Below are 27,928 nucleotides of genomic sequence, written 5' to 3' on the forward strand. Positions count from 1 at the left end.
TTGAGGCTTTGAGGTAAGTTAACGATTAAATATAGACGGCCTGATTTATTAGTCTGAACACTATTGCTTCCAGGTCAATGCCATAAAGACTAAACATTTATCTTGATATGCTTAAAAGCCAAGCTGTTCCATGCAAACCGCATTTATTTTCTGGCATGAGGAAACGTACAAATGGCCATCTTTTATTTCATTTTAGCATCCATAAAGATAATAAATACTGTAACCTGAAAAAGGCACGCATAGAAATGCAAAACAGTTTAATAGAATATTCAACAGATAAGCAGCAATAACATTCATATATTCAGATTATACAACTTCCCCTTGATACTTTAAAAAAATAATAATTGAGAATTCATTAATATTACAAATAAAATCCATCCAGTCTTACAGTGACACAGTTCACACACATTCTGTACATACTCTAATCTCTACTGCGTTGACTGAGAGCAGTGTTAGTGTAGCACTCTTGCCATCTCTCTCCCTTTCTGTTTGGAAAGCATTCAGACAGCCGGTTGCCCAGTTCAGCCATGCGTTGTCTGTGGTCCAGCCCTCTCTACCTGTCTCACAAGTCCCCAGTTTGCTGCTGGCGAGCTGTTAAATCTCCCTCCGCCTGAAGTACTCACACAACCATCGGACTAGCTTGCCAGGAATGGATATAACAACTTTCTAGTCCAGATTACTGATGCAATTCCATTACCAACGCCTTTCCATGCATGCCTCCGGCTAATTGACAGTTTACTCTATGCCAGGTCTGCCCCAATGACACCAACACACTCCTCTATCTCTCCTTGTTTACCTCTAAGCCCTTGACCAGTCGGTTGGCCAGCTCTATGGTCTGGTTGGTGCGTTGCACCTCCTCCTGACAACTGAGTTTCTCAGCTGTAGCTGCTTCAACCTGAGCTGTGAGGCTCTGTAGGGTTGCATCAAGATCCTGAGAAACAAACCAAAGGAAGCCATGGAAATTAGACAGCATTACAAAAATCTAGCTTTTAGGATGTCTTAATTGAGTTTAATTATAACATTGAGTGCACTCACCGCCAATTTCTTTTGAACTGCTAACATTTTGGCTGTAGCTGTGTCTAGTTCTGCATTAGCTTGTGATAACGCATGCCTCTTAGGAATGACCTCACAATAAATCTGCAAAAAAAGAGTTGTACTTTACAAAGGTTCTACAAGGATAAAAACACCTTTTTGCGGAATATAAACCAAATGTAACATTTATTGTAACTACAACTTATCTGAAGGCATTTCCTCACCTCGTAGTACCGGACAATGTTTAGAGCCCAGGCACAGAGACCGGCTGCAGCTGTAGATTTAGTCCGAACCAGATCAGGGTGGAACTGTGGATTTTTCAGATATTCCTTTTTGACCACAGTCAAACAGACCTCGGGGACGTGCTCCTTGTCATACGACGTCAGGGCCTGAAGGAAATCATCCACCTGACAGGCGTCAACAAAGATACACATTAATACCAGCTCCAGTGTTTTGCGCTGGCAGCAGTCTATAATGAGATCCTGTAACAAAGATCTGACTTATTACTAAAACCAGAAAGTGAGACATACAAAAGATTTCACATATCAATATGGTTTATAATTTGTTTGTGTTCTCCATTAAACTGCACACAAATGATATCATCTCTTTTGTAATGAGATCATTCTGAATACAGTTGCTCCAGACTAATACTTGGCAGGGGTACTGGAGGAAGGCAGACTGCAGATCATCATAATGGAAAAGCATAGTGGTCGAACACTGAATGCATTTTATTTAAAAAACAACAACCTGTATCTTTATATGACTTTGTCTTCATCTTTTCCCACCTACAGCCACTTTTAAGGATCTACAGTAAGTGAAAATTAAATAATAAAAAGGCATGTATCAGATGCACATGCATTTTCTACCAATGAAACATTTCAGATAACCAAATACATAAAAGATCTACTGGGTCTAAAATGACAATATAACTGCTTTAGGTAAGAAAAAATATCTCATATTCATGCATAATCCTACAGGCTTTTAAAAACCAAATACTCATTGTTATAGCCACACTTGCATTAATAGCAGCTAGAGGTTGCGAGTGGGGCCGACACTTGCTCCCCTACTGAGCGAGCATATTCATAAAGCCATTGAGCTGTAATGTGTGCATTGGAGAGCCGGGCAGGGCCAGGGTCAAGGCCCACACACAAATTAGATTGGCATTAATCAGGCAGATGTGATTGACATGATGACAGCTTAACCTTGCCCATGAAGGCCCGCGCCGCCTTCCAGCTCCGATCCTTCGGCACCCGACCGCGGGGAGCGAGCAGCACCATCACAGCTGCTGCCACGTTGATCACTGCTGCTGGGGGGTTTGGGAAGGCCTTCAGCTCAGTAAGATTCACCTACAAAATCATCACACACAATATATTGTCTTTAGGATGACTGAAGATTTGAAAGGGTTTTAGTTTTTTTGTTGATAAAATTAAGCACCTTGTTGAGGGTGTCCAGTGCTTCTGTTGCAGCTGCTAAAGATGGCTCTGCCTTGGCTAAGTCACTTTCACAGTCCTTCTGTTTGACTAAGACTTCTGCCTTTATGACAGCAACCTGTGAAAAAGCAACCATCATGAAGAGCATTAGAAAAAGAACATGTAGGGAATGGTATGGTAGGGAGAGTGTCGTGCCTAAGGTGAATAAAAACCAATGATGGATATGATTTCAAACCTTTTGTGCCTCGATATCTGCAGCTTCTCTCTTGCTGCTAACCTTCTCAGTCTGAAGTCCGATCTTTGTGATGAGAGCCTCGATGTTCTGGTTTTTACAGGTCAGCTCCGCTTCTTGGGATGCCAGTTTAGCTTTAAGATCATCGACCTAAAACACAGAAAAGGGCTTGTGTAATATCCTTAATGTCAAGGCAAAACCCCCACTGTGGGAATAAAATATCTAATAATAGTACTATTCCAAATGTTACAACGTTACCTTCTACCTGAAACCCACCATTTGACTCCCTACAGTTTATAATAAAGACATTTACCTGAGCGGCCGTGGTTTGGAGCTTTTGAAGGCCGCTGTCAAGTCGGTTCATCTTGTGCTGGAGCTGAGCTCGGCTCTTCTCCAGAAGGTTTCTGTACAGAGTGATTTGCTGGAGAAAGCTCTTGGGGGTGGTGTAATTGTACCTCTTCTCATTGCGCTGGTATTTTTCACTTGCCTGGTTGACACTGGTGTGAACGTAGGCCATGAAAAGACTGATGGATTCCTGGACGGCAGGCTGTAAAAATAAGCAGACAGGGGGGGCGAGGGGAGAACAGGGTGAGCTGAATTGAGTGGAGTTTAACACCCCCAACCTGGTGGAGAGTGAAATATTATCTTCATAAATGTTGAATTCATCTCCAAGTTTTGCCATCTTACTTGGCCGGCCCTGACTTACTCAATCTGAAATGTAGGTGCAGCCAGCAGGAATGATTAGGCTTTGAAACCACTGTGAAAATAATGTGTTTAGACCACTGACATGCAGCTTGTAAAACATGCGCAACGTTTACATTATCTCTGATATTCTACAACTTTCTAAACACCGTCTACAGCGGCTGTTGGACTACATTTCAACTAGGTATTCATCATGTGGTGCTCAATGACACAAAGCCTCTATTAATCATACAGTTAGCAATCAATTAAAGCAAAAACAAATGAGCAGACAATGCAGGGATCAAACCTAACCATAACTCACAAAAAGCCATTGTTAATGATCATGGAGCCAGTAGGGGGGGAAAAATCATTATTAATTAAGATCTGACATAATGCTTTTTGACAAAGCATGCTAGGTTCAGTTGAGATACGAAAGAAGTTCTCATTGATTAGTAGCTTGTAGCTATTAGTGGGTTGTGATTTCTAACTTTAAATAAATGATCATTTCTTGTTTCCCAGCCTCTGTAGGAAGATAAACAATCATTAAAGACTTAAATATACATTAATATGACATATTGTTTTGTTTCAACTTTTCAAAATGTATTATATATTAATGCACATGAACTAAAACTAACACAAACTCCTTTCTGCAGACACAAGAAGATTATTAATTATACAAGTCCCCCTTTGATTATAAATTAAGTATATAATAAGTATTTTACTGATTAACTTCTTAATGAATTGCTATAACATGTCAGAGAATGGGCAAACTTGCCCAAGGTAATTTTGCTATATACCTTGTTTTTAATGACCAAAAATACAAATAAACAGATTATGTTCAGTTGACAATAATTTAAATATATGCAGTATATATATATATATATATATACACACACACTGTATGTGTATGTAAAGAAAAAATGTAAGCAAAAATACATTTACTATCTCTTTCCTTTAAAATACCTAAAAAAACATCTATAATGGTAAAAGCTATCAAATAATTTAAAAAAGCAGATGTATTAACTCTGGATCAACAAAAAGATGAATAATTGTAGCTTTAAGAACTACCCTCATTAGTACTCATCTACTACAGCTGCTACAACTATAACTCAAACTTAGTACTGTAGCTGCATTTAATACTATTGCTTATGTACAAGTGCTCGAATAATACCACAACTTCTCAGGCAGTACAGCTTGGAGCCTCCACACACAGACAGATGTACACACACTAGTCTGGCACATGTTCACATATGAGATGACACTTCCTGGTTGTGACAGCTGTGCCTCCTTAGAGGGTCGTTATGGGACTAATCACTCTTCTCTCATTAACATAAATGATCGTGGGTTGTGATCGTTCCACTGCTATGATGGAAAACAATGATATGCCTGCACTCACTGTGAGTCTCCAGGCATGTGTTTGGCAATTTGTCAGTACCTCAGCAGAGAGATAATGATGAGGGATATATGGAAAAGTTAATCCAGCTGCACTGTAGTAATTAGAAGGTGTTCATTAAAGTCTAACTCGGTCTGCAAAAAAAGGGGTACACGGCTACGTAAGCATTGTTTTGAGAACGTAATATTTGCCTTCTTTTTCTTGATTAACAATATGTGTCTTGGAATTGGAGAAACGTTTTTCTGCAAAAAAAATCTGCTTGTTTTTCTGAATTAACGAGATCTTGCGAAAAGCTCTCTCCATATGGAGTAGGGTTGCGCCTGTAAATCATCAATATAATAATATTTTGTATTTGCAACAATGTAAGATATATATATATATATATTACAAGTTAGTTTACAAGTAGAATCAAAGAAGGGAAAGCAGGGAGCCACTAAATAATAATTGCATTCAGATTTTGAATATTACAATGAGAGATATGGTGAGGTAAAGAACTTGAGAACTCAAAGGCCTGACCTCAATGCCTTCGATCTCTTGGATGAATCTGTAGCTGACGGACTGCAGCGCTTCTGAGGTCCAAGGGTGGAACCAGTCAATGGTGGTGCATTGGACGAGAGCAGGGAATCGACGGGCCCTTACACGGAGGGCACTGCCCACAGGAGACAAACACAGCACCACCTACAAGGAAACAGTAAGCAAGGAGACAGAGTCAACCACACAGATCTCCACAAGGTGAATGACAAGATATACAGCCAAGTAGGAAAATCAACACAGTTCATAGACATCACAGAAGCATCCAAAAAGGAAACCCATCACTGGCAGCCTTCTGTCCCCCCACTTTGGTTGCCTTGGCATGCGGACAGGCAGCCACATTCCCAGTTGGCTGGAGCAGACGGTGACGCTACCAGAGGCCCTGGCGCAGAGACTGGCTGTGTGTTCTGAGACCGTCAAACATATTTAATAACACTACACAGCAGCTGTGCTTTTAATTTTGTAGCTTCAACACGCTAGAGTATGTGCAAGATTTGTATTGATTTCCTGTGGTTAATGTCAGCTGTGAAGGCACATTCTAGTGCTATCAAAATCATCTAGCACAACATTGATCTGATTTGATTTTGGTCATTTAATATGTCTTGCACTTCAGCTCACAGGATCTGCATTATTATTGCTGGGGAAAAGGAACAGCCAACAGCCTAGCTGAAGCTACAGTCAATAAGGAGTATTCAGAGATGCTTCCCCACACAAAATATTGTATTCAAGTCAATTGAAAAATACCCATTTCTTCAAATACAAAGTGAATTGATAAAGGTGCTTCTACAGGCTTTATTAGTAAAAAGTTGTTTGTCGTGTGGAAAATTAACCGCGTTCTACCGCTTTTTGTCTCAGAAACACTTCAAAGTCCTTGTTGGGCAGAATTGAATAATGATAACGGTAGAGAAAAAATTAATATTGCTTCTCGTCTTTGTCATTTTAGGGACAGAACTTTGCAAGTACAACATTTCAACAAAATGATGTTGACAGTAAACTGCTCACAGATGCGTTGAGGAACACCGATGACATACAATCGAACAAATGATCATGACAAGATCGGCTTAAGAACAATTAGAAAGTTAGAATCACTCGTTAATAGCCATTTCTTTAGAAGACAAATGTGAAAGACCGTGAGCTGGAGTCGAACTCGGTCAGTGAAGAATCTCCAGCAGTTCTCCCTGCTGTCCAGCAGGCCGAGGGCTCGGACCTCAGCTCTCACCGCCGACACGATGCCTTCAATCTCCTCCTCACTGAAGAGCTCAGGAATCTCCCCTGGAAGGAAAGACACAGTCATAGTCTGACAAGGTGAGCTGATCGATATTTACTCTTCATACAATGTATACATTCAGAATGATTTCAAATACTTTTGAAGTTTGATGGTGGATAATTGATCTGAATCAGTGCTCTCACAGTTAAAACCCAGTATAATGGAGTTTAGGTCTGACCTGAAGCCAGTAAGTCATTAATGATGACCAGGAAGCGTTCATCAGGGATCTGTGCGTCAGTCAGCAGCAGAGCCACGCGCTGGTTCTTCACTCCAGTCTTCAGGAACAAGCCTGCCAGATCCGTCTAAATGAAACAACACATGCCATGAAATAAACATGCTGTTCAAACTGATGAGGAGTCCACTAGAGAATTTCTACCCAACGATAATCAATGACATAACAAGTCCCATGATAGCGCCTGGATTTTTTTTAAGGGGCTATTAAATGATTCTATTGACAAACTTGCAATGCGATATTGAAACATTTCCCATTGGCTTTAAATAGTATCTGACAATTATTTCCTGTGTCAGTGAGAGATAAATAAAACTAAATCGCATCAATGTCCCCCAAGCAGCCAGAAGGACAATTATTTAAGGATTTTTGTAAATAATCCTTGATTTAAGTGACTTCTGAATGATTGTAACTACGATTTAAAGGGCATCAATGTTCATAAAAATATCGTTTAGAGTGAAACTTAGTTTGGCTGCACCTTATTAACCACATCAACATTTACCTTGAGGTCCTGGATGCTATAACCCTTAGTCAGAGTGATTTGGAAGACTTCCACAGAGGAAATGTAGGCAGCCAGACGAGTCAGGCTCTGCTTCCCGCTGCCCCCAACCCCGACCAGTAAGCCATGACCCCTCGGAGACTCCAGGATACGACTGATGCGACAGCTGGTAACAACACAATCTTTGTTACGCCATCAAACAACTCTTTCCAATCAAATACTATACATCTATTCCGACTGTTGTGTAGTCTTCATATCAGCTGCACAGATTAGATCAAATAAGATGGAGCTTTATTAATCCCTGTGGGGGAATTCAGGAGTGTAAGCAGCAACAGAGAGTGAGAGCCAAAGTACAGCACAGATTCACATAAGGTTAATACAATTAAAGATAACATCGAAATGATATACAGGTAAGAAATGAATTAAATGAACATATATACATATTTGAGTCCGGAATGTTAAATATATTGACGTGCAATATGTGTATATGTGCCGGTTATATTAAGTTATTATGCAATGCAGATGCTTCTAACATAAGCCAATCACTCATTAACTTAGCTTTCTGCATAAAAGTGCCATCTTTATTTTCCATAAAATATTATTTCCTTACTACTTTTACGTTTTTTTAAAAGCTTCATCTTTTGCTCATTTGTGTTTAGTGTCTTAGGTTTAATTTTGGTGCAAAACAGTTCAGGAACGTTGTCAAAGAAAAACAATGAATGAAGTCTTCATGACGATGACAATAAGATGCGAAACCGCTACACGTACACATGTTCCATGGCGTCTTCAAACAGCACCAGATCCATGGCTGCGTTGAGCTCGTTGTAGCTCTCCAGGGCATCTGTGAGGACGGACCTGAGCGCAGTCCAGTCTGCAACAGGAGCATACGAGGCTTCATTGCCCTTTTGGGCAAAGTGGCAATAGAGGAGGGGCTGCTGTGTCACCTTTTTGTCCTCCAGCCCCTGGAAGAGAACAGCTTTGTGTTGATATCTGAAGGTGAGGAAGAGCAATTTAAATGGTTTACACTCTTTAACAGAATCTGTATTGCACCTCAAAGCATTCATGCACAGTATCCATCTGGAGCTTCCGGAAGAGCTGCAGGTCCTTGTCATCTACCAGTCTGTCTGAGTACACTCTGCAGGACTCGTGGAGCCACAGCAGTGCCAGGTCAGTGCTCTCTCCCACACTGTCAGGCCCAGCCAGTAGGATGCCCTGAGGAACACAAATACTCCTATGAATGTTCATGTTTTCATGTATAAAGTGTAATTGCAGTATTTGTTCACTCTCTTTACTACCTGGAAGACATTCGACAAGTCTCGTAGATTAAATGTGTAGTGAAATTTGATGGCTGTGGGAAGAAAGCTGTGGACCATCTTGTGATGAAGAGAGATGGCAGCCTGGACGACAGTTGCTGCGCTCCTCTGAACCAGCGCACTGAAGTGCTCCTGCTTGAGATGGCCACACAGGATCTGACTGAAGATTGACGTCTGAGCCTCAGACGAAGGGAAGTTCACCGCCAGCACTGAGAAATGTCTCTGTAGAGAAAAGGCACAAACCAAACTTCAGAAAATGTCAAAATAAATGTTGACATTTTTTACGTGTTTTGTTTATGCTCCACAATACACGGATATAAAATAATCCCAGTCCCTGCAAACAAGTGAAAGTAAAGTTTCTTGCAAATATTCTGCAAATCATGATTCACTATAAAACCAATTGACTCCTGCTTCTTCAGGATATGAATGAATCAACGTTGCCACCGTTAAATAAATATATAAAAACACTATTTACTAAGATTTATTTTCACACATTTAAATGTACACTTACAAAAACCTGTATCAAAAGATAGATAGTTCATAAGACTGCATTTCAAAAACTGAGATGCTCGGACATTGTGAATGGAAAACATACTTGTAGTCTGGGGTTGATAGTGAAGCTCCCAGCCGTTGGATTCATACAGGCAACATACTGGGTATTGTGGATTTCCTTTAGGCTCAGCTTCTGTCTGTCATACCTACAGAGATCAAAGGAAATACATTCTTTATTTAATAGGTGAACAGACCACAATTTTGCTAAATAGTTCATGTGGTGGCATAAGACTCAAAACACAACAACTAGTAGTGAGCATGTGGGGTCTTCTCACCAGTGGCCATAATCCAGATGCTGACGTATGAGTGTGTGAGGTTGCACTGTTCCGTAACTGTCGACAGCTGGCATGTTGATATCATCGATGAAGTAGACCATCCTTCTGTTGCCTGACAGGGGAGTAGCTTCGTCCTGCTCTTTTCTCCAACTGTCGCTCAAGAATCTCTACAAGAGAAAACAAACAACAAAATATCAACAAAACTCCACACATACAAGAAACACAAAAGCGAGAATATTCTTACACTAGTCAAATCAACTTTGGAATAGTGCAGATGCCATATGACTCAGGCGAGGATTACAATAACAATGGTTGTTATGTTTTTCTCCCCCTCCGCTCTTCCTGAATCTGAGCATTACCAGCAGATGGTGCTACAGTTTACTTGATATACGAGTCACTACAAAAGAACAGAACCACCCCCCCCCCCCCTCTCTCACCCTGCAGCATGAGGGAGGTAGTGTGGTAGTTGAAGGGTACTTTTGTACTCATGTAACTCTCTGGCAGACAGTCAAACTTGTTCTTGACAAGTGCAGTCTTTCCCACTCCCGCATTCCCCACCAGCATCACTGGCTGTCTCCTCTTCAGCAACAAGTCCATGAAGTAGCGAAGACGCACAGGTCTCTGCTGTGTGTACCAGAACAGCCTGCAATCATAGAAACAGCAGGAAGACACAAAGCAGAAACATACATAGTTATTATGGCTTTCTTTGAGTGTGATTTATTGACAGACATGTGTTCAGTGAATTGTATGTGATTTATAATTTCTTGTATTTCCCCAGTACACCACAACTATTCTGTCATAATAGCATCATTTGCTCAGAACAAAACCCCACTAATTATGGCTCAGCAAGAGCCTTTGGAGCATTCACAGCTGTACGCAGGAGCATACAGAAAGACAATAGAGCGTGGGTGATAGCTCAAGCCTTGTTGCTCATGCCTTCACCCCCACACAGTCTGGTATGGGGTGTAGTAGATGGTAATCAGACACAGTGGAAAGCCCATCATCCATTCTAGCACCCCTACCATAACCTCCTGATTGGACTTTACCCTCTCTTATTATGTTCACTCAGGCATACAAACATTTTTAATATCGCTGTATTGTTCATTTCTGGTTAATTTTCTTTAAGAAGGTTGCTCGTGATCATGTTTGTGATTATTTGTCAAACTGCTTTGAAAAGTCTGCATCTCAAAGAGTTACACTCCCCCGCATTTTCGGTAGCTAATATTTTTTGTACCTGTAATGGAGTGCACGTTTCCATTTCAAACGGCGGCACAGTGTCACTCCAGGGCAGGAAGCGTTTTGTTTGAGGGTCAAGGTAGTAGTCAAACACGCTCCCTTGTGCTGGAAGCTTCACTGTCTTCATTTCTTTGGTCCACCACTGACTGAACAGTACCCGGTAATCATAGAGCTGGACAAATCATAGAACATATCATATCATGCAATAATATATATCATTTAAATGAACAACCCTTCAATTAGTCACAATCATTGACAGGTACAATAAGCTTATCATATTCTTGATCACTTGACAGTTTGACATGTCTGTCAGCAAAAGGGCCCGTGTGGCCCCTCACCCTATATTTATACCTTCCAGAAGTACAAAGACAACTCGAGGAGTAAGTAGAGCCAACTATTACAAAGATAATTAACAAACTATCCAATAAACTTGTATAACAGTTCTAGATATATGCCCAGATCCACATTTTCAATGAAAAACGATCAATGTCCTTTAGTGAAAACAGTTTTGAGCACCAAAGGAATTAAGCTTTTTAAGAACAAACAGAGAGTGTATCATTGCCTTGTCAGAATGTACACATCAACAGTATGCTTACATTAATATGCTATTTATGTTGATAAGGAATTATAGTTGCCGTTTTTTTGTTTTGTTGTTAATCCAAACTCGATTTCATCCACTTCAATCAAACCAAAGTAATACCTGATCTTGATACAGAGCCCCCCCAAAAGCCCAGATGCAGGCAAAGGTGAAGTAGGTCTCATAGAGCTCCCGTGGAGAGTCAGATGGAATATGTTCTGGTGTTAGAAGGCAGTCGAGCAAAGCGCAGAGTGTCTGAACAAGGGGAACAAATAATGATTTCATTGTGATGTGTTGACTGTTCAAGCATAGAATAGGAGAAACATTACATGAACATGCTTGTGTTTGCGTACCTGCACCATAGAGCTTTCTGGGATGGGAGTGATGGTCTTGAAGGAGTTTCTCATCTGTTCTAGACAACGAGGAACGTATTTCTCAAACAGGATGGTGAGATGGGCTCTTTCTGTCTGCCGTTCGCGTTGGTCAATCCAGCTAGCAACGTACCTGAGGAAGACGGAGTCATTGTATATTCCTGTATTGATCTGATCAGGATCCGAAACAGTGTCTTTGTCTTTGGAAACAATGCAGACTGTTCTTATTCAGTGTTTCGTAACTTTATCAACAATAACTATTTCACTATAATTTGTATTTAACCCACCTGATCATTAGGATTTGCATTTCTGCCTCCAAGTAACCTATTTACTTATCCAAAACCAACATGTAAAGTTACATACATGCAATTCATTTGACCCTAATCATGATCTTTTCTCAAACTAAACCAAGTAGCTTGTTGCCTTCACATGTTCTGCACTGCAGGAGCTTGCACAGAACAACTGATCACCTGGGTTGTTGGACGTTCATAGGAAAACTCAAACTGTTATATGGGGATACATTGAAAACGTAATAACATCACTTGAGTGAAACAAGCTCAAGACATTATAAAGAAGATAATACAAAACAGCATTGAATTGAAAACGTTAACGATGCTTTGATCATATGTGAATACAAACTGTGTCACTCACGGGTTCCAGCCCAGGTCCTGCTGGTTGACGTAGAGGATTCCTGCTCTGGACACGGTAGCAGGAGTGGCCGTCCGCAGGTGGCTGATTTCAAATACCAGTCTCATGGATGAAGTGAGTGGGACACGTTCATTACTGGCCAGCGTGAGGACCTGAAAGACGTTAGAAAGCATAACAGTTTACAAAAGTCATTACATTTGAATGGTCAACATGACGGACAATACTCTGCCGAAAACACCTTCATATGTCATCATATTGGACAGACTTGCTTTAGAATATTTCAAAGGTACAAGATCACTCGGACATGATTCATTGTACTCGCACTCCAGGAAGTGATTGCTGAAGGAGGGGGAAAGAAACATCTTTTTCTATCTATGCCACCTTGGCTGCTATGTGTTGCACACTAGTGTATGGGTGAACAGGAGGGAGGTACCTTGTTGTCATCCATCACCGTGTTGAGTGATTCAATCCACATCGGATCAATGTCTCCATCCAACACAATCCACTTAGGTCCGGTGTGGGAGATGTTTGCTTGCTCTCGCATCAGTGATGAAAGCAAACCTAACACAGGGATTCAAAAGCACAATTAACAACAAATATATCAAGGTACTGATTACCTGTGGTATGAGTTAGCACTTGTCCTGCATTTTAAGTGTTCTTATTTCTAAGTAAACCGTCTCCGTTTACCATCTTTCCACTCTCGAGTTGCGTGATGGATGAAGCCAAACAATTCGTCTCTGTCCACTGCCTTCGGATTGAGGTCATTCCACACAGGCTTTCTTTTCAAGTTGACATACGTTTTATGGAGGACTCTCAATATCTGGTGAAGGGATAAACAAAACCGTACATTTGATGTACCTTACCGAAAACAAATGGAGCATTTACTTTTAAAAAGGAAATACAAACTTACTTGGCTTTTTCCAGTCCCTGTATTTCCAACAACAAAGACTGAATGACGCACTACCATGAGTTCCTCCAACTGCACCACCTGATGAAGAAATGTTGGAAAATAGATTTTCTTTTTTTTTTGTCAAGCATTGTATTCAGTGTATCATGTATATGTCATGTCCTGACCTTAAGGATGAATGTCTCCTCCGGTTGGAGTCGGAGCTCCAGCGTTGTCTTCTTGACGGCCGTTTCAAACTCACAGTCTCTCTCTCTCTCCACCTCCAGGCCTGGGAACAGATCTCCAAGCAGTCCCAAGAAGATAGTCACATCCTCAGTGACGATTTTAGGCATGTTGAAGTCTCTCAGCGCTCGCATCAGCACCTGGTAAATAAAGTGAAATTGTGGATTATAGTATGAGACGATGAGGCTTCCTCTTCTTGTGGCTGTAAGATGCCAAACACATGCAAGTCACCTGATCCTCTGGTCTACTCTTGTCTCTTCTTCTCAGGGCCCCGGCCACAACCAGAACAGACTTGACAGCACGCAAGCCCCAATCATAGTGGTCCTAACAAACAAAGAAGAATAGACAATGAATTACTTTCCATACATCATTCTTTTGAAAGATAAAGGTGTATTGAATGGTTTCATGAATCACTGTGCTCCGGGGTTGGCTGATAAACGTTATTATGGATGCTCCGTTTTCAAATCCAACATTTTGAATTATAAAATATTTCTCCTACCTGCTTGGAGAGGAGCTCTTTGCAGAGACTATACAACGTGATGAACTTCCTGGCTAAAAGCTTAGCATCTCGGAAGCCCTCTGCCACCAGCATTATCTCACAAATGAGCTCAGTATCCGGCACCACCATGGCACAGGGTCTACGGCAGGACACAGGAAATGCAGACCATGAACTTCCTGCTGAATCAAGGCACATTATGAAAGAAGCTGCGGTTTCCCTCTCACCTGAAAAGAGCCTTGAGGTTCTCGGGTAGCTCCGTCCTGCCTGCATAGCCAGGGTTCATAGTGATGAATATCCCCACAGAGGGCTTTAACACAATGTCTTGGTCCAGGAACAGGAACCTGTGAGGTTGCATGGAGGGTTATATATATATTTAAAATGTATGATTTTAAAATTATGTAATCATATTATTGCAATTTGGACAAGTCCAATGGATTTATAGACCCCCAAAACATAAGTTTATACCAAAAAAATACTTCATAAATGATGAAGGAGTTAGGGTATTTTAAGGAATTTCGGCCATCTTGAAAAATACACATTTCTAGTAGTCAGATCTTGGTAGACTTTTAGTATGTTATTAAGTACACCTGATAATACAATAATCTGTTGAGAAACCTGTTGTTGCAATTTTTCTGAGGTCAAACCATATTTGCAGCTGACTATTAACACAGTTTTCAGTCTTACAGCATGAAGTCTTGATGTATTCAGCCTTCACTTGTTACCTTTTCTTTTTAGTGCGAATGGCGTCCTGTATAGTTTTGACCTGCACTGCCACGACGGACAAAACATCCACAGCGATACGGTTGAACTCATCGAAGCAACCCCATGCTCCGGTCTGTGCAAGACCTTTGTAGATATTTCCAATTGACTGAACATGTAAAAGAAAAAAATACATTTAGCATTCATGTGTAAACAGATAATCAAGACATACACTGAGCAAAGAGAATAACTTTGAATTGTCCTCTGATTGAATGTCCAACCTTGTAGTCCATCTGTTCAGAACAGTTGAAGATGTAAACCATGACGCCCATGGCTCTGCCAAGATCCTTCGTTGTCTCAGTCTTCCCTGTTCCTGCGGGGCCAGCTGGGGCCCCACTCATGGTCAGGTGGAGTGACTGAGTTAGAGTGATGTAGCACCTAAACATGCCCACGGGACCAGCATTCAGAGAGACACAAATGTTGTGTTTAGCCACGCTGAATGTAGAAAATGTAATGAAATGATACTTGCATAGACTGAAAGGTGATGAAACAGCAGAGTTACCGGTCTGTGAGGGGGGTGATGACGAGACGCGATGTATTTCCAAGATACTCGTACGAGTAAGGGGACTGGGCGTCACAGATGTTAACGAAGCACTGATGCTGCTGCTCATACCAGCAGTGCCGCAGCTGGGAAAGCCATGGAAAGGCCTGAGAGGAGGTGACCTGAGAACAGATTCAGCTGCTGGTAAATAATATCACAAGAGATACGGGCAGCAGGGAGTCAAATGGATTATAACTATTTCATATATTGTCATGTTTTAGTTTAGACCTAAAGTTTACAGCATTTTGTATCCCTTGGGTAAAATTCCTCTCTTGTTTATCTCGGTCAATACACAGTGAACAGGTTCTAATCTATGCTTTTCATTGGATTTTCCATAGAGAATCAAATAAATTAAAAAAACACTGATATTATCTTTTCCACACCAATATGATGAGAATTTCTTTATATTACTAGAATGCAATTTTACATGTATCCGACTTAAAGGAGATGATCTTTATGAGGTGATTTAAACCTTTTGGGCAATGAGGCTGGCAACAATGTCTCTTGCATGGACATCGATAGTGCATAAGGTCATGATCTTCTGTCTGTCGCCTGAGCTCAGCTCCCCCAGCAGCATGCTGATCAACATGTTGAGTTGAGAAATCTGGAGAAAGAAAAACATGAGTGCCAATTTGAATTCACATGAGATGAATTTGGCAACAAACGTCAGGTTTCACTTGTATTTGTAGGCATTCAAAGTCATTACATCTTAAACCCATGCAGAACAACATGCACTTTAGGTGTATTAATGCAGACCCTGAGGGCATTTTGAAAGAAACAGACAATCAGAAGTAGTCTTTTGTTCTTGTATTGACTAAAACATCACTGCATGTCCTGCATTTGTCACTAGTCTTGTATGACAGCAGATCCAATCAGTGCGGTGCCGTGCGTTGAAGGGAGAGAGATTATTCAAACAGCAACCAAGGACAAGCTAACCTTAAATAGTGCTGATGAATCTGACAAGAGTGATCATACAACTATGAGCATATGCCACAACAGGGCCCTGCAAGCAGGCCGATTTCATTATAATGGCACTATGGGAAATGTCTGCATTATCTTTAGCAGTTGCCATTTCACTTACAACAGACACAGAAACCAGTCAGATAGTACATTATCTAATCTTTACATTGTAATTAATATACATAGATTTATAAATAATGTGTATAGAAATAAAAACTAATCAAGAGTTTAACCTTTTCTTATTTACATGGGTTGCCTGCTCTACCAGGTGCGCTACCATGCTGCCCAAATATTACATTTTATATTGAATATTCTTCTAATAACTAGATAAGTATAAATGAGCATAACACCTTTCACATTTATGTCGTCTTTAAACACTCTGCAGTTTGGCCCAAATATGAAGTATATCATATATTAAATTAAGCAAATATTTACAATTTTTTCTTATTTTGGATCAGTCAGATTTCTTATCAACTAAGCTGCATTTCATTGAAATCTTTATTAGTGTGTGAATGCATCATGCAGTGTACCTGTTTCTTGTTGTAATCTTTGAGAGCAGACTCAAACCCTTCCTCTAGTCTTTTGAACACCAGCTCCATATCATTGCTCCACCAGATCTGGGATCCGGTGAGAGCCACTTGGGCCGGGAAGTCGAGAATCCACTGCTCTCTGGGTCTGTCCTCGTACGCAGACACAGCCTCGGACAGGTGCCCGCGGACACATTCCCTCATCGACTCCTCCAGAGAAGAGAGCCATGCCTCCACCTGAAGTATTTGTTTCATTCGTTAGGTTGTCTTGTGAAATATCGTAACAAATACAGATTTCCTGATAGTCAATGTAATCTTACCGGCCCGTTACAGCAACATTCAGTCTGGAATGGGACATATTCTCTCTCTTTGCTGTACATGCCCACTGCACGTTTAGGATTATCCAGATGTTCATTTTTAGAAAACTCAAGATTTGCCATGTTGTCGAATAATTTTGAGAGGTGGACAGTTACCTGCGAAATACACCGTCATTATTTTGTTCGTGACAGAAAAAGTAGTTAAAGTGTGTTACATGAACTAAATAAGGGGAAATGCTACATGTTTGCACCTCTCTGGGGCGACTCCCTTTAGAGAGGATGTCCAACAAATCTGCAGATGAAATAAAGTAGAATCGGGGAAATGCGAGTCTCTTCGTCTCCAAGTACTCAGCGAGGGCTTTTTCACACAATGACAACCTGTTCAAAGACAGAGTATGGAAATAGTGAGCACAATACCTCAAACTGTGAGCAGTATAATTCAAATGTAATTAAATGAAAATGAACCTTCTTTGCAGATCCTCTAACTTCTCAAATAGATGAGATTTGTTGGTGGCTTCGATGACGTTTTTAGTCTTAGCACTGTCCAACATTAACTCCTGAAAGAACCATCATCACCATGATTACAATAATGACAATAATAGTATTTGAATAACATGACTGAGGTGTAAACATAAGTGCAGACCTGAAATTCTGCATCTAAAACTTGAAATCTGTGTGCATCTGCAGGCAGCTGCTGGCAGATGTCGTCACAGCTCTTGAAGATGCTTTCCAGGTAGGCCCAGGTTCTTTGGACCTCCATCAGACCATCAGCACAGAGTCCGCCACAGTCAGCTGTTTCTGCAGCTCCACTACCTGGAACAGGAAGTGATGCACATGCTTGCTCTGAAAGATGCCCTGGAGCTGAACCTAGCGGATGAAGACACGCAGACATGGTTATAGTCTTTCAAAAGGATTTGATCCAATGCAAAACTCAAATACACTTAACTACCACCCAATCTATGGCCAGAGAAAGTAATATCTTAATAACCTAAACCTCATAACATGTGTCAGTTTAATTTCAATGCATATTCAAGCTCATCAGCATGCCATGCCATTAAAATGGGGGAGGGAAACAGTCTGTTTACACAAAGATCTAGGCACTAAAGTGGCAAGACTTCTAATTGCTGGCTATAACCCCCAATGCATCTGGTGGACATGTACAAAGACCGCCGCGGTGCAACAATGCCCTGTGTCCTCCCGCAGCTATAAATCTAAAGACTCAATAGGGACCCCTCTTCTCTCAGCTGTGCTGTTAGACAGTCAGACAGGGCGGCCCCTTTCTGCACCCTCATCTCTATTCAGCCCTTAACTATCAGTGCTCCTCTCAGACAACTGATCTTGAGAGCTTCACAGCCATTGTGCATTCCATGAAATTAGATCACACATAAAATCAGCAGCTTAGATATTCACCTGATCATCCTCGAGAGTTTCAATGAGTTCCTCGTCACATTTCAGCAGCGGCACAGAGGTTTGGTAATGATCTTCATATGAAAGCTCCATCGATGCCCACGTTTTACTTATTTCTGTCACAATCTGAAATTAAAATAAGTATATAGCATAATGGTTATATGTTTGAACCTGCATTTACTTTTGGTTAAATTATAAATTATACATTTGGTGTAGGGGTAATTTAGACACCAAATGTGATAACAAAAAAATATATTTGTATGTCTTATATGACTTTAGATGAAGTGTATCTTGAGTAATTATACAAATTCTCATTTTTGTTCTGCTAAATAAACCATTCTTTAACTTTTTGGATAATCTAAGAACATACTCCCAATGCTGAAAAGTTGATGTTTTGCATTCCATGGTTTTTGCAGTTCAGCTCGGGACCATGTGTATACAAAGTTAGCTCCTCGCTGATGTCGTCACTTTTTTCCACATGCAAAATCCCAATTTATTTTGAAGTGTTTGACCCCATATATTTAACTGCAGAACAACCTTCTCTATGGCCATCTCTTTGACTGCCTTATCCACAGTGTTGCAAACTTCGTCTTCCAACAAATGGAGCTGCAGAGCCAAGAGGTCTCCCAGAGTGGTGCTGTCCGTCACAGTGAAGTCCATCTATTATAAAAGAATTAATGTCATGATGCAAAGTGTCATTTTGTTATCATGCAAGCAAAACAATGCTCTCTACCACTGATGTGTGTGTTAATGCACCTGTGTTATTCGAATTAGCTGCACCCAGTGGCGCTCTCGTATTGCCAGGTCTTGTAGCTGACTCACGGCCCGCAGTGACGTCAACAGGTTCTCTACATAAAGGTCTAACCCGGAATACACATCCCAAATGCGAGCCTCTTTGTCAAGCTTCCGTATGTCCTACACAAACAGAAGGCAGGTAAACATAATTAGTTATTAGAAGGCATCTGTTACAAATAGCAACGGTGCATAACAGCAAGGCAGCAGGAGAGATATGCTGGTGTGATGCAGCACTGTTGGTGACCTCACCTTGGCAAACCTCCTCAATTCGCCATCCATCTGGTCCACGTTTATCTGCCTCCATTTGGTCATTGTCCAGTTTTCAACACTGCTCTGTATAGATAAAGACGCATGCAGAGGGGTCAATGGGCTGAGGGGACTTAATGGGGACATTTAGAGGCGACAGGGTATTCAAAGGATCAATGACGGCTCCTAAGAGGACACGTTATTGAGTTTTTGGGTCATTGAAGTGGGGGGGGGGGGGGGGGGGGGGTTTCCCTTCACTCCAGAATAGAGACTTTAAATATATAGTATATATTAAGCAACTCACCTGCACAAACACAACAATGTCCCATAATTCTTTGAGGACCGTGATCTCTCGCCTGCAGGACTTGATGTCTCTGTAGTCAGGAATAGTAACATCGAAGAGATTCGTGGACTCCTGCAGCTCTGCCACCTCCTTCTCCATGTCTCGAACGGCTTTTTCAGACTAGAAAACAACACATGGTAATTGTTATCCAAAGTGTATAGTATAATACAATATTATTATAATCAAGTCAAGGTTGAACTCCTACCTTCTCCAGACTGATGTAGGGTCGCACAGCATTGTATCTGAATGGCGCTGTTGGTCTGAACATCTCCCCGAATTTGCTTTGTTTCACCTGAAAAATAAGAAGTATTACTTTACTTGTTTTAGCTCAAATATATATAAAATCAAAAGCTTCTAACAGCTTAAAGGTGTATATAAACACGACTTCACCTCAAACGTCATGCATCGTTTCCGTATCACCATCACTTCTGCATTCTGCATGGGAGCCACCTCATGCCTCACTTTTAAGGCCAATTTTTTTGCCCCACTCCATTTCTCAGGAAGTTCCTATTGAGAGAGTTATTTAGATTTTCAAAGATCAAAATGAAAATAATTTGTGAATAAATTATAATTAAGTATCACATATGTTCTTGAAGGTAGCATGCAAATAGGAACCAATAAACCATTCAATGTCTTACCTCTAGCTGAGAATGGACCTGGTGTGGTATGATCACTCCATACTGCTCCAGCAGGATCACTGTGTCTCTAAAAGGCTCAAACATCTTGTCTGTGGCTGCTTGTCTGTCTCTGACGGCCAACAGATGACTCATCACTTCCACCAGGCCACGGTGGTTTCCTTTAGCCACAGGCTGGCCGAGCCCTTCAACAGTGGCTCGGACAAACTTCTGCAGCTCATCGAGACTGAGAGGGAAAACATGTACAGTAAGTATAAGTGATGTTACAGTTTAGTGTGCATATAAAGCCTTGCATAAACTAAATGTACCTGTTAGTGACATAGGTCAAGAGGTGTTCTTTAAAAAGCCAGCTCCACTTCTTCACAGTGTTAAGGAGGCTCACTTTAAAGAACTTGATATCCACCCGAAACCATCCATTGAACACTTTGAAGTCTTCAAGTTTGGAAATGTCAGCATAAAGATCCTCATAATAATCGATCTGTAAAATGAAGACCACAAAACAGCTAACAATTAACTCACCAGCCATGTATGGGAAATATGAATCAGGATTTAAAAGAGCATTTCACCTGTTCTTTGAAGTTATCAATTGTGGGCGGGCTCTCAGAGAGGCCATCTGCTCCATGAGCTTCCATCTCTTCGGCTGTCAGGACACGCCCATACAGCAGAAACTGGCAGAGGAACTCAGCCCTGTCATCTTGCCACAGATGGGTGTAGCAGTCAAACTTTCTCTGGTCATTTATTGCTTCCTTGAGGACGTTTTCCACTCGCTCCATTATTTCTTGCCTCAGGTCCAACAAATCCAGCATGTCATCCATTAGATCCTGTAAGAGTTATATTACATGACACATAACATAAGGGTAATGTACTGTTTGAAGAAGAAGAAGACACTATAATGAGTTAAGAGGCAGTGGTAGATTTTAAAATCCCAGTCTACCGCAGATTACCTGGTAGCTCTCCGTGCTATGATGAGCAGCTATTCTGTTGATATTCACTGAAGTCTTGAATATGTCTCCAACCAGTCCTTCTATCAGCTCATACAGGCCGTCCCCTGCATCTTGCTCCAATGAGGGGAGGAAAACCATTCCTGAGCTACTGAGCATCAACTGAGACTCAAACAGAGGTGTCGGGCTCGGCCACGATTCCATGTTGTTCGCAAAGAACTGCAGAGAGTGGCTGATGAAGCTGAAGAGCCCCTCCACCACCATCTCATCCACATGCTCCAGGTAGGACTGCCATGCTTCTGACTCAGGGTCAGCGTGGAAATGGACCTTATTATCCTGATGAAAATGTAGGATATTTGAAATGAAAAGCACAGAAAATTGAATTATTTGACTGTGAACTGTATCTGTGGGGATTGCCCACAGTATTGAGTATGTAAGTCGCTTTGGATAAAAGCGTCTAACAAGTAACATGTACTGTAATGTAATCCGTTTAGATTTTTAGGAATAGATCAAATTGACAGCTTGAGTGGTTTTATTACATTTCCTAATAAATACAGCTTGGCATGTTGGGACATTTAAAAATATATAAAGTACAATTATATGTTAAGTCTAATATGTCTAACTTAACTGATTAAACTAGAAAGGGTATCAATGAACTGCAGTAAGTACTATTAATTGTAAAGTAGAGATAACGGTTATGTTAGATATATGTTATTTACCATATCCGTTTTGTTTTATCATAAGAAAACTAAATCCAAGCCCATAACAAGCACAAATTCCCAAATGAAATGTAAAAAAATCAAGGTTTTAAAATGCCAGTGAACTGTAATACTAGTGTGATTTGAGCTGATGAATAGGCCTGTCGCGATAAGCAATTAATTGACTTATCGTACGATAAATAAAAATGAAGTTTTTCCTTGTACGATGTGAGGGTCTAAGGATAGAGGCTGTTTTTCTCATACTGATATTCTGAACAATCTGTGCTGTTGTATTTGCTGTAAAGTGTCTCTACTGTATGCTATTTTTATTATATGTACAGCACTTTGGCTCGACCAAAAATCGTTTATAAATGTGCTATATAAATAAAACTTGATTTGATTTGATCTCGATAATTTTTCTGACCTCGATAAATTGCCGTTTACATGCGTGTTTGTTTACATAAGGGTGTGACCAGCATTTTAGCCAGGCGCGCTGTGGCTGCCGGCCAGGCGCGCCGTGAGGGGCGGGGCTCACACACAGCCCATGACACAGCCAGGTCAGGACACTCCGCGCGTGCGCGTATATATATATATATATATATATATATAAACTTCTTTTTTTTTATCGTCCAACAAAATTAATTATCGTGACAGGCCTTCTGATGAAGATACATATCTCTAAGACATGCTAAAATGTTCTGGAATTACATCAATAAGTTCACGTTGTTTGGTGATTACCTACAGTGCAACACAAGTATTCACATAACATCTATAGTGTACAAGAGTGAATACTTTAGTTCATGCAAACACACCTGTACCAGCTTGTGGATAGAGTCTCCATCTTTCTTCATGGAGCTGTACTTCCTGTTGACACGGTCTCCCCTGTCCTCCAGCTGTACGAGCGAGCCTTTCTTGTTATCCTTTCTGCAAAACATGGCCTGTTTGCTCCATCCCTTCATCATGGACTGGATGGCTTCGCAGTTTTCCTTGGCTCTACTGACTCGACCCACCAGGTTGTGTGCCAGGTCTTTGGTGGTGCTGATGAAGCTCCAGCAGTCCGGATCCTTCCATGTCAGCTCACTCTCTGCCCTGGTCAACTGCACATCTATGGACTCTAGCTCCGCTCTGACGAGAGGAAGTTCCACCTCCAGCACCGTCTGCTTTAGCTTGTTGTACCATTGTACCAACAGCTGCAGACTGCTCACATACTGGAAGGGTGGAGAAACAATATATTCTGATGTGCAGACAATGTACAAGACAAACAAGATACATAGTGATTATTGTTTAACTCAAACAGGTGTGCATAAGTGTATGTGAGCACATATTTTTTCCTTACCTTTGTGAACATGTCACGCTTTTCAAAAACTGCCATTGCAGCTGCGGGGATCGTGATCTCACAGAGAGTCTGAATATACTTCACATCTTTCAAGACTTCAGTCAGCTAAGGAGAGAAAATAAACCAATGTATAGACATCATCACAGCAGGGTGGAGGTCAAATGTTTTGTCTCAACTAATAGAAACCCTTGGAGAATAAAACAACAGAAATTAAATAACTGTAAAATAAAACATGGATGTCAGGATGGATATGTGTTTTCACTTACCAGCAGCACATCTTCAGTTGTACGGTCATTTAGATAATGATTTAGCATTGGGGGGCGGCTGCACAATGGGCACTCTACTTTGCAGGGATATAACATCAATTACCTTTGGATTGAAGTTGAGTGAGATCAGGTCAGATGAGGCATTTCTGGAGATAAGGTGTTGATTGAGGTTCATCAGGCATGCCTCTTCCAAACCGTTACGCCAGTCAGAGTAAATGTCCTCCTCATATTTGTCCAGAAGGCTCAACATCTCCATGTACATGTGGTACTCCTTTGCCAATTCTCCACCTCCTGCAGGCCTGGAAATATTGCATAATTGTGAGACAATCACAATTTGTAGGCCCAGTATGATTGTCAATTCCTGTTTGTTACAGTAGTATCTCTGTCTTAGTATCTCTTTCTGACTGTTTGTATCTAATTCATTGATTCACTGAAATAGTGTGTTTACTTACATGTCAAACAGTAATCTGATTTTTTCCCATGATGTCTGAATGCGTGTTCTGAGCATTTTCGCCCACTTCAGTGCTCCAGATGTGTGTGCCATGTTCTTACCCAGACCACTCTCCATCTGTAAACAAAGACCAAATGGAACAAAGTTGTTGCATGTACAATACCGTTTGTACCTTGAATACATATTGCTAATATTGATTTTTTTTTTCAGTACCTTATTGAGCTTGGATTTAAAATGGCATTTACATCTCTCCAGCTCTTCTCTGAAAAGCTGCTGCAGAATAAGGTAGTTGGGACTGAATATCTGTCGGATTTGTCTTCTCTCCAGGAAGGGTCCAACAATAGTTAGCAGCTAAAGCCAGGATGAAAAACAAAGAGATTGGTTTCCTGCTTGAAAGCTCCGTTCCTCAATATTCACTTTATCAATATTGTATCATTATCATACTTTAATCTAGTTTAGCTTACTTTAAATCCTGACTCCAGTCCTGAGCAATCCTTAAAGGCCAAGCAAATAAGGCTGGCAAGGCGGCATTCAAAGTCCACAATCCTCACTTTCAAATCCTTATGCTCGTTTTCAAAATCCTTGAGTGGATCAAAGTTGAACAGTATTATGAGATTGACACAAATGTAAAACCATGCATTATATATACATAAAATGGCTGTTCATGGACATCTCAATAAGCAATTTCACCTGAGAGCTTAAGTCATAAGGGCTGTTTTCACTGTGCTTCAGCACTTGGCAGTGGTTACTGAATTCTTTGTACATCTGAGCAGCATTCTCACTGTAGATTTTGCCATTAAGTCCACCAAACTCTAGTTTGTCCATCCTCTGAAAGTCCAGCATGATTTCAAACAAGTCCTGCAAAGATAACATTTTGTAATAGGAAACAAAACCACAAAATAATAAAACCTCAAAGTGGCAAAAGAATATGATCTCACCTCCAGCTGTAGCATACGATTAAAGAACTGGTTGAAACGTGCAAAAATCATGGCGGATGGGAAATCCCAGGGTGCATGTTTCACATGGTGGGCCAACCTCTCCCTCTGGGTTTGGTAACTGTCTTTAAAACATCTAAAGACTTTTATCACTCTCTTTACCATAGATAGACTTTCCTCTGGATCCTCTTTGAGAAGCAGATCTGCAGAGAGGTATGTAGAAGCCTGAGGGGGAAAGATTTATATAATCTGTGAATTTGATCGTACAGGAAACCAAGATTAAGCTAAACTAACAACATCACAGCATTTTTGACAAGTTTTCATGCTCCGTGTCCAATCATATTAACAACAATTTCACATGTATCATATTTGATAATTGGTGTCATTCATAACTAGGGGTGTTTCAAATGAGGATTCCTACCTGCTCAATGAACAGATTGCACAGCTCCTGCAGCAGCACCACAATGCGTGCCGGTCTTTGATAAGATTGGCAGTTGGTCCAGATTAGGAACAATGTGTGGAAAAGTACAGGGGTGAATTTTTCCAAGTTAGGAAATCCTTCCTTTTCCAGTGGAGTCAGTTGTGCGTGTAGCGGCTGTAGATAAAGGTCAATGTCCTTCGCTTCTTGAAGTGCTTTGGATTGAGAAAAACAAGGTTTTAAAATAAAACCACCTTATCAGAGATAATAGGTTTTGAGTGATCGCATTATGCTGTGAATCAGATATTTGACAAGGTGCAAACTAAAACATGTAGTTGGCTTTAAAAAGAGAACTAATCTTACCGTCAACTACACTTCCAATTAGAGTCTTGATTGCGGGATAATAACTGCTATCCATCATCTCTAATATCTCTGCCATCTTCTGAACAACTGGACTCTGAAGCTACAATGGAAAGTACCAAACATGTTAAACACATCATGGAATGTCAGGAGATGAAAATCAAGTAAATCATTGTTTTTAGTAAAGGGGAGCATACCTGATCACAAACATTCTGTATATTGGCCTTTCTTGAAGCCCAAAACTTCAGCTCTGCATCGGGCCCTGGGTTGCTGCCTGTTATGAGGAGGTCTGATGAATCTTCCTTTAAAATCTTCTGGATAATATTGCTCCAGTTGATGACCTGGCTCTCTATGGCATGAGCCAGTGCCCTGTCATAGTTATTATACCTGTGTGTGAAAACACATGTTGAGTGTTTGTTAATAATAACAGTAATTGTAATCCAGATACAAAATAAAAATGGACGTATTTTCTTACATTTTGAAGTTGCTGAATGCATTTTCCACCCAATCTGTCGCAGCTGGGATAGGGAGGACACTTTTCCCTAAAACCTGTCCCTGGACCACTGATGTCTTACTGCACATATTCTCAACATGTCGAATGATGTCCTCAGACAACAAAGTTGGCCATGTGTGATGGTTTTTGTTGTTTGACAACAGTGGAACACATACCTTGAGAAAAGACACATAATGAATACTCTCACCCAGCTCTCACCAAGCTAGAAATATGCATAACAAAAACTGAGAGCAGATACAACAGAATGCTTTTTTATGAGATGGGTGTATGATGGAGGGTTTAACAATCACCTGCTCCACTGTGCTTGACAGCTGCAGCAGTGGTGATGGAGACTGGAGGCCAAAGAGCAGCAGTTCCCTGCAGTTATCAGAGGTGATGGGGGCCACTCTCTTCTTGAGAATATAGATGTGCCTGTTTTGAGCACCAGCTGGGACCTGCATTCGAAAAATGATCACGTGATTGTACTACAAATTGACACTTTCAAGCAGGTAAATCAAATCGCTCAATCAATGGATTTTCCACCTGTCCTAAGCTTAGCTAGTTTGCAACTTTGCAAGTCAATTGTAAACAGTCTTCGTTATCTACAACACTAGCTTAGCTTTATTGGAGATTCTGTAACAACCTTACCCCATTAGAAACAACCAGACCTCCTTTTTTGGAAGAAGAGAAATACATTACAGACTTCTTTTCGAAGAAGTCTTTCAGCACGGTTTGGAACTCTTCGTTGACGGCACTCTTGTCCCATGTTTGGCGGTGCAGCTGCAGCAGGCTACACACTTTAGCCTCGACAAACTTTACTCTGTCGTCTTCAAGAAAACCAGGCACACGTTCGTCGTCTGACATGACTGCTCTACGACAACGACATGCGGGGCCTTTGTTACTTCCTTCAACAAAAAGGAAAACAACTCAAGACACCTTCACCTAAATTAGCTTTTGACTTCCTTTTTAAGAAGTTTTAAATTATGAACGCATGTCTGCAAAAAAGACTGGCACGAGCTAAACAGTCCGGTGGGCGGGTCAGCATTCCGTTACTAAGCAACAACAGCCACTGTCCTCAATCACTGCCAGGAGCTGAATAACACTTTCTCCTTTATGAAAGTCAGTGTGTAAATATAAGTTATGACCGGCTTACGTGTTTTGTATTTTACTACAATGGTAGCATTTTATATTATTTAGTTGACCACAAATATACACCGTTTTTCTTTTATTAGAGTTAAATCAACAACACATGTGTGTCGTCCTAAAGCTGAAAAGGAGGCCGTAAATAATTTGCAAGTGTGTTTTTCCCTATGGTTTTTCCACGGCTTTGTGATTGTATGTTAAATAGTCGGATCTAGACAGGCTTGGTAAGGCTTCTTAACAGTAGGTAACTAAGTACATTTACTTTACAATTTTGAGGGATTTGTGCTTTACTTGAGTATTTCAAAAGTGTGCTACTTTGTACTTCTACTCAACTACAATTCAGAGGTTAATCTTGTGCTTTTACTTCACTACATGTATTTAATATCTTTAGTGCCTTTGCAGATTTTGATTAATAATGTGAAGTATAATCAACACTAAATTAAGACTTTAGTTCCATCTGGAG

At 40.8% G+C, this 27,928-nt stretch overlaps 1 protein-coding gene across 1 annotated transcript in view; it reads right to left on the bottom strand.

Moving 5' to 3' along the window:
• Positions 1–27,186, bottom strand: part of LOC117461382 (dynein axonemal heavy chain 11) — a 40,079-nt gene extending 12,893 nt beyond the window's left edge. The window contains 65 exon segments of the mRNA XM_034103210.2: positions 797–931; positions 1,036–1,137; positions 1,257–1,439; positions 2,235–2,378; positions 2,467–2,580; positions 2,698–2,844; positions 3,008–3,241; positions 5,285–5,446; positions 6,429–6,571; positions 6,745–6,868; positions 7,298–7,460; positions 8,063–8,256; positions 8,345–8,506; positions 8,590–8,829; positions 9,203–9,305; positions 9,435–9,547; positions 9,549–9,601; positions 9,872–10,049; positions 10,051–10,077; positions 10,669–10,842; positions 11,371–11,502; positions 11,601–11,751; positions 12,270–12,418; positions 12,700–12,827; positions 12,954–13,086; positions 13,177–13,254; positions 13,341–13,535; positions 13,627–13,719; positions 13,895–14,033; positions 14,119–14,235; positions 14,617–14,762; positions 14,875–15,031; positions 15,156–15,316; positions 15,667–15,798; positions 16,685–16,918; positions 17,002–17,154; positions 17,250–17,376; positions 17,464–17,555; positions 17,642–17,760; positions 17,763–17,865; positions 18,409–18,531; positions 18,943–19,065; positions 19,162–19,320; positions 19,450–19,533; positions 19,751–19,909; positions 19,995–20,081; positions 20,180–20,296; positions 20,428–20,650; positions 20,733–20,902; positions 20,991–21,245; positions 21,369–21,701; positions 22,876–23,271; positions 23,400–23,504; positions 23,769–23,964; positions 24,118–24,233; positions 24,330–24,467; positions 24,581–24,697; positions 24,807–24,974; positions 25,055–25,276; positions 25,473–25,684; positions 25,833–25,932; positions 26,027–26,216; positions 26,305–26,498; positions 26,634–26,777; positions 26,971–27,186. Of these exon segments, the coding sequence (XP_033959101.2) occupies positions 797–931; positions 1,036–1,137; positions 1,257–1,439; positions 2,235–2,378; positions 2,467–2,580; positions 2,698–2,844; positions 3,008–3,241; positions 5,285–5,446; positions 6,429–6,571; positions 6,745–6,868; positions 7,298–7,460; positions 8,063–8,256; positions 8,345–8,506; positions 8,590–8,829; positions 9,203–9,305; positions 9,435–9,547; positions 9,549–9,601; positions 9,872–10,049; positions 10,051–10,077; positions 10,669–10,842; positions 11,371–11,502; positions 11,601–11,751; positions 12,270–12,418; positions 12,700–12,827; positions 12,954–13,086; positions 13,177–13,254; positions 13,341–13,535; positions 13,627–13,719; positions 13,895–14,033; positions 14,119–14,235; positions 14,617–14,762; positions 14,875–15,031; positions 15,156–15,316; positions 15,667–15,798; positions 16,685–16,918; positions 17,002–17,154; positions 17,250–17,376; positions 17,464–17,555; positions 17,642–17,760; positions 17,763–17,865; positions 18,409–18,531; positions 18,943–19,065; positions 19,162–19,320; positions 19,450–19,533; positions 19,751–19,909; positions 19,995–20,081; positions 20,180–20,296; positions 20,428–20,650; positions 20,733–20,902; positions 20,991–21,245; positions 21,369–21,701; positions 22,876–23,271; positions 23,400–23,504; positions 23,769–23,964; positions 24,118–24,233; positions 24,330–24,467; positions 24,581–24,697; positions 24,807–24,974; positions 25,055–25,276; positions 25,473–25,684; positions 25,833–25,932; positions 26,027–26,216; positions 26,305–26,498; positions 26,634–26,777; positions 26,971–27,186 (9,981 nt within the window).
• Positions 27,187–27,928: the final 742 nt, after the last annotated feature.

The sequence above is a fragment of the Pseudochaenichthys georgianus genome, chromosome 16 (assembly GCF_902827115.2).
Source record: "Pseudochaenichthys georgianus chromosome 16, fPseGeo1.2, whole genome shotgun sequence".
Classification (NCBI taxonomy): Eukaryota; Metazoa; Chordata; class Actinopteri; order Perciformes; family Channichthyidae; genus Pseudochaenichthys; species Pseudochaenichthys georgianus.